This window comes from Lipotes vexillifer, unplaced genomic scaffold (assembly GCF_000442215.2).
Source record: "Lipotes vexillifer unplaced genomic scaffold, Lipotes_vexillifer_v1.1 scaffold21, whole genome shotgun sequence".
Classification (NCBI taxonomy): Eukaryota; Metazoa; Chordata; class Mammalia; order Artiodactyla; family Lipotidae; genus Lipotes; species Lipotes vexillifer.
The window spans coordinates 1,001,795-1,008,543 of NW_006774065.1; the positions used below are offsets into that span (position 1 = coordinate 1,001,795).

General features: G+C 59.6%; 1 protein-coding gene across 1 annotated transcript in view; it reads left to right on the top strand.

The window, feature by feature from the left end:
- The window catches only part of NCOR2 (nuclear receptor corepressor 2), a 160,842-nt gene that overhangs the window by 117,125 nt on the left and 36,968 nt on the right, over positions 1–6,749 (top strand). The window contains 2 exon segments of the mRNA XM_007448653.1: positions 5,455–5,575; positions 6,443–6,599. Of these exon segments, the coding sequence (XP_007448715.1) occupies positions 5,455–5,575; positions 6,443–6,599 (278 nt within the window).

Sequence of the window (6,749 nt, forward strand, 5' to 3'; positions counted from 1 at the left end):
CGGCCAGCATTCGATCCCTCGGGAGCAGGGGCCCTGGGCTGGGAGTCAGGACACCTGGTTTGTCATGCCCTCTGTGACCGAGGCCAGTCCCCCGGCCCCAGGGTGAGGCTGGACTCAGGCCAGCCTCCTGACCTCTTCCCTCCCAGGCCACGGCCACACAGGGCCGGGCAGGCGCCGGAGGACGCAGGCGAGATGCGTCAGAGCGCGCCCTGGCAGCCAGAGCCTCCCGGGAGGGCCGGCGGGATGGGTGGGCCCCCAGGCGACCCCCGGTCCTGGCCTCCTGCCCACAGCCCTCCCTCCCGCCTGGCAGTCCCGGAGCAGTGAACTGGGCGTCCCTGGACAGACACAAGATGCATCTCGTTCTGGCCCGTGCCCGGACGACTTGGGGAGGGAAGATCATATCCTGCTTTTACTCTCCCTCACTCTGCCAGGCAGCTCCACCTGGGAGTTTTCTTGGCCCACAGCCAGAGATACTGGCTTTGATTGCAGAGCCTTGAGTTCGCCTGGCCCCGCCTGTTCCACTTCCCAGAGAAGGTGCCTCGGCACTTTCTGGAAGGGCTGGGCCTTCAGAAAGTCCCTTCTCCGGACCTCAGCGTTTTCACGTATAAGATGGGTGTGGGTATCCTGGCTTACGGGGCTTCTCGTCAGGATAATGGAGTTCCGAGCCAGCCTGGCACTTTGGAACTGCTGCAGGCTCCCCGCAAAGGTCACTCCAGGAGGAGGCTGGAATGCGGCTTCTTCTGCTGAGCCCCTGGAACTTTGAAAGAATGCAACAGCAGTTTCTCCTCTGTTTCTTTATTCCATAAATGATTATGCACACTGTGCATACTGTGCACCAAATGCACACTGTGCACCATTCTGGGCTCAAGGGGTGCCGGGAACAGGACAGATGAGGTCCTGGCTCCAGGGAGCTTACATTTTAGTGAGAGCGACTAGTACGGAACTGGAACAGTAATGGAATAAAGGGAATGCTCGTGTGATAAGTGGATGATGGAGAGATTGGGGGTGGGGGCAGTGGGAGGGGCAGTCTGAGGAGGTGACATTGAAGGATGATCAGAACACATAGTGTGAGACATGGGGGGAAAGCCAGCAGTGGGAACAGCCAGTTCAAAGGTCCTGTGGTCACATGAGCTTATGTTCAGTAGACAGCAAAGAGGCCTGTGGCTGAGTGTGGAGCAAGTGAAGGGAAGAGGGGAAGGCAGGAGAGGAGGCCACAGAGGTGAGCAGGGACCCGGCCCGACCTGGCTCCACAGGGCCCCAGGGGTCGAGGTAAGGAGTGCAGTTTTATCCTGGGAGCACAGGGGAGTAACATGACTTTGTCTGTGTGGACACCTATCCCAGCCCAGCGATAATGAGAAAGCTGGGGAAGGGGGGCTCAGCAGAGAGGGGCCGTACTGTTGCAGGACCCAGAGTCCCCTGGGGCCCCTCCCACTCACCCAGCCCTGGTCTTCCAGGGTGGGAAGAAAAACCACAGGAATGAGAAGGTGCCCGAGCCGCTCAGCGCCAGGCGCTGTTCTCGGGGCTTCCCGTGTTCCACCCACAGGACAGTCCTCGGAGGGAGCGACTGTTCTCATACCCATTTTACGGATCGGGGGAAACTGGGTGAGGCACAGCTGGTTAAGTCATACGGCCAAAGGTGGGATTTGAACTGGTAGCCAGAGCCCTGCCTGAATACGGGGTGGGGGGCGGGACCCTGGCTGCTGTCAGCCGAGTTGCTGGCTTCCCCCGCCTGTCCCGGGTCATGTGCACAGTGCCAGGCTCCGAGAGCCCCTACCCTGCCCAGGCCTCCAGGGAGGAAAATAAAAGCCCTGTCTTCCAAGAAAACAAAGGAAAGAGAACAGAGGGTGGGCGCTGCCACGAGGAGGGCCCCTGGAGGTGGTGCTCGCCCACCGTGGATGTGGGATGAGGGGGGTTGGGGACCACGTGAGCACCAGGCATCTTCCCGCTCCCCGCTGCGGGGAGCTCAGGACCCTTGGGCTTGTTGAGGATCTGAATCCAGACCCTTGTTCTTGGATGCCGCCCTCTTTTTTTTTTTTTTTTTTGACGGGCCTCTCGCTGCTGTGGCCTCTCCCGTTGCGGAGCACAGGCTCCGGACGCGCAGGCCCAGCGGCCATGGCTCACGGGCGCAGCCGCTCCGCGGCACGCGGGATCTTCCCGGACCGGGGCACGAACCCGCGTCCCCTGCATCGGCAGGCGGACTCCCAACCACTGCGCCACCAGGGGAGCCCCGGATGCTGCCCTCTTTACCGTGAGCTGTCAGGCTGTCATCTCGTCAACTGTGAAGTGCTGTGCCCATGGCCGCAGTCCCCACTGAGCTCCTGCCTTGCTGGGTGAGGGTTAGGGGGGACTCAGGAAATCCTGAGGAGTCTGGACCTCTGTGCTCGTACCCGCCCCCCAAGCTGGTGCCTGCTGAGAGCATTCGAGGGGCGACTCCTGCCCCCTCCAATCTGACTGCCCCCTGCCTGGACGAGAAGCCACTGGGAAACCGAGGCAGGACACAGGTCTGAGTAGGAGGTCCTAGTTCGCTGACAATCAGAGTGAGACACAGACACTTTGCTTATTTTATATGTGTTATAAAAGCATATTTTGTGTCCCTATAAAATTATATTTACAAAAATATAAAAGTTTATATTTTAACTTTAAAATCTGCATTTTAGAGTAATTTATACAGCAAATAATAGTATAACATTATTACTTTATTGTTTGTAGAAACGGTACAGTTACTATAACAAACCCTTGATTTCATGGCTGGCAAATAGTATATTCTTTATCTTTTCCTTGTAACAACTTTATTGAGACATAATTCACAAACCATACAATTCAGCCATTGAAGTGTACAGCTCAGTGGTTTTTAGTGCAGTCACAGAGTTGTGTAATCATCACCACTGGTTAAATTCCAGAACATTTTCACTGCCCCAGAAAGAAACCCCAGACCATTAGCAGTCATCCCTCATCCCCCACCTCCAGCCCCCGGTCCGCTAATCTCTCTTCTCTGTCTGTGTCTATGGATTTGCCTCTTCTGGGAATTTCATATAAATGGAACCATGCCGTATGTGGCCTTTTGCAACTGGCTTCTTGCACTCAGCGTCATGTTTCTGAGGTTCATCCATGTTGTAGCCTGTGTCAGCACTTCATTCATTTATGGCTGAATAATATTCCCTTGTATATGTATATATGCATATATATATATATATATATATATATATATATAAAATCACATTTTGTTTATCCATTCATTTGTTTTTGGCCAGTTGGGTTGTTTCCACCTTTTGGCTCTTGTGAATAGTGGCTGCTGTGATCTTGTGTGAACGAGTGTTTGTGTGGATGTATGTTTTCATTCTCTCGAGTATATGCCCAGCAGTGGAATTGCCGGATCCTATGGTGACTCTGTTTCACCTTTTGAGGAACTGCCAGAGTTTTCCAAAGTGGCTGCAGTATATTCATTTTAAATTTAAGTCTACAAATGCAGGTTGGTTTAAATGGACATTGATAATTTGTTGCGACGGGCGTGTGGGGCAGTGTTTGGTGACAGTTGAAGCTGGAGTGGGGAATGCAGGACAGGTGATAACATCAGTTCTCAGACCTGGTCAGGGTGCCTTGGCCCGAGGGTGGTGGGCAAAATGGGGCTGGGCCTGAGTCCAGGGGAGCAAGGACGGGCAGCCACAGCAGGAGAGGCCTCAGGTGGTCCTCGGAGAGCGAGCAGGATCTGGAGAGGTCGAGAGAGGTGAGGACGGCAGGGAAGGTGAGCCGGGTCGGGAGGACCGTGGAGACCAGCTGAGCACGGAGAAGTCAGACCGACCTCTGCGCCCGGCGCCACCTGCATGCCATGGGCAGCGCCAGTGGGCGTCGCCGAGACTGACTCCGCTCAGCTGAGTATGTGGCAGATGCGCCCGGGGGTTAGCGCTCTCGGGACTGGCTTGTCACAGGTTGTGGTCCCGGTCACAGGCCATGGTCTCACTGCAGAGAGCCGAGGGCACCTCAGCTGCACATCACCCGTCTGTCCTGCTCCATCTGCAGGAAGCAGCCGTGTTCTGCTCTTTGCTGGGCGTCCGGCAGCCAGCACTGGGTGGCGTGAGCTGCATCCTGGTGGTCATGGATCTTACCTGGAAGGCAGTGGCTGTGCTTACAGTCTGCATGTGGCATCAGCCAGGATGGTCACAGTACACACTAAGGGCTGTACCAACAGGACCCTCTGGCTTTGGGGACCTGGCCTTCGTTTTGCCCTCTGGCTGAATCCAGCCCACAGCCAGTGCCTTTGTGCGTACCGTTTGATCATCTAGCCGGCTCTGGCGCCCTGCAAGCAGACATTGGAATCTGGGTCTCCAACCACGCACCCCAAGCACAACACCAGGCCTGCTGTGTATTCAGCAAGTGCGGGTCACAGGAGGGAACCGAGAGCTGGGCCGGAGCCAGGCAGCCCCGGTGGGTGGGTGAGGGGTTCTGAAGCTGCAGCAGACCCAGCTCCTGCCCTAGAGACCCTCGTGCCAGCTGGGGAGGCAGACGGGGATTGTGGCAGGACACTGTGGTCAGTGCTGGCGAGTTCTGGAAATCCCTGAAGACTTCCTGAAGGAGGCGACACCCGTGAGCAGCTCTGGAGCCACACCCCAGGGCAGGCTCTGCTCCGGTGTCCCAGACACTCACTGCACCTCTACACTGGGGTGACCCTGTCACTGGCATCCCACCGTGTTTCAGCCCCCCCCATTCTGCCCCACCCCCCACCCCCGACACACACACCATGCACCCTGTGCAGGTGCGCTGCCCCATTCTGCATGTCAGCAGCAGACAGACGTGACCTTGCTTTAGAGGACGAGGCACCTGCAGGCCCTGCTCATAACCACAGCCCCACTTAGGGCTGCTGGGCAGGCCGTGTACATGCTGACCAGCCCCTCCATGCAGAGCCTATACCCGCCCGCTTTAGCGCCTCAGCAAACGGTGTGCAGGCGAGATTCCCAGTATCTCAGGTTGCATTTGGGCTGAGTGGGGGGCTCCCCAATTCCGGTCTCCAATATGCAAGGTCCTCTCAGCGCCACGCCCCCGGCCCTAACCCTGGCACCTGAGCCTCTCCTATTCGGGTGATGGATGTTCTCCCTGAACCTCCCAAGCTCCCCAGGCCTTAAGCTGGCTGATTCTTGGACTTTCTGGCAGCTTCCAAAGGGCCGAGCGTGGTGTGGGCCCTGAGTGTGGGTTTCTCTGGGGCTTTCCTTGCCTTGGGCTGTCTCAGGAGTGTTTGATCCTGGCTGGGCCTCTGGGCCGGGGTGGGAGGGATCTTGGCCCCTTGTGAGGCCTGCATGGACCAGAGGAAAGAGGGAGGAAGGAGACCCCACCGTGACTCCAGGCTCCTGGGCCCCGTGATCCTGGACCTTCGCCTCTCTCTGGCAGCCCCTCTGGCCCCGTCATCCAGGCTGGAGCCAGGAGGCTGGGAGCCCGTGGGCCTGACGCTGGTCTCCCCTGCAGGCTCCTGTCGCCACGGCCCAGCCTCCTCACTGCGACCAGCGACGCCAGGACCAACGCCTCGCCCCAGAAGCCGCTGGACCTGAAGCAGCTGAAGCAGCGGGCGGCCGCCATCCCCCCGATTGTGAGTCCCGGGCCCCTGCGACCTCCACCTCCACCTGTTGCGGGGACAGTAGACCTGGCCGGGCAGACGGGGCGCGGCACCTGCAGCCTGGCTCTGCCCGTGTCTCCCGTTCCCTGGGGAGAGCCCCGTGGAGACAGGCGGGGAGGCTGGGGGACTGGCGAGGTGTCCGCCCTGGCCTCTCTCCCCACCCCGCCCGCTGACGGTCCTCCAGGGGCGCCCAGACCTCGCAGAAAGCTCCCCCAGCCCGCTGTCACAGCTCCTCGGAGCGGAGGGCGGCGCCCCACAGTTACCGAGAGGCCCTTCGCCGGGGGAAGGAGGGGGAGCTGGAAGATTCTTCCCCAGGCCCAGCAGGAGGACCCTCAGAGGTGCCCCTTACTCGTGATGGCTCAGTCGTGGCCAAAGCCGTCCCTCTCAGAGGAGGTGGGCCGGGCCTTCAAATGCAGCTGGGGGCTCTGGGCTGAAAGGCTCTGAGCTGAGCAGGGCTTTCCGCGTCCGAGTGAGGGGCACGAGGTTCGCCAAGCCACACTGCCCACTCTCCGAGGCCGGGTCCAGTCCCATTGGTCAACCCCGATCCCTCTGAGACCCGGAGCGATTTGGGGAAGGGGGAGGGGGCTGGTGGGGAGGGTAACGGGGGCTCCCCGATCCACGGCCGGGCAGCTGGGATGGGCGGGCACACCCCCTACAATCTGCTCAAAGCCCTACCCTCCTGGCCCTCAAGCCGCGTGCCCTTGGGCACGTCGCTGCCTCCCCCCTGGGCCTCAGTTTCCAGGCTGGTCCCACGCAGGGGGCCTGGAGGGCTTTCCCTGATCTCTGTGACCTGTGGACGGACGGGCTGTGAAGATGCTCACTCCTCCCGGCTTCCCTCAGCAGGTCACCAAAGCCCATGAGCCCCCCCGGGAAGACGCGGCACCCCCTGTTCCTCCGCCACCGCAGCACGTGCAGCCGGAGAGCGACAGCCCCCAGCAGCCCAGCAGCAGCCCTCGAGGCAAAAGCAGGAGCCCTGTGCCTCCTGCTGAGAAGGAGGGTAAGTGTGTGCCAGTGGCCCAGGGAATATGGGGGAGAGGGGGCAGGTGGGTGGCCATAAGGGGCCTTTGCGTGTGCGGAGCAGCTCCTGCAGACTCGAAGGCCGCAGTGGCCCGACAGGCCAAGTAAATGAGCGAAACATGGCGGGGGG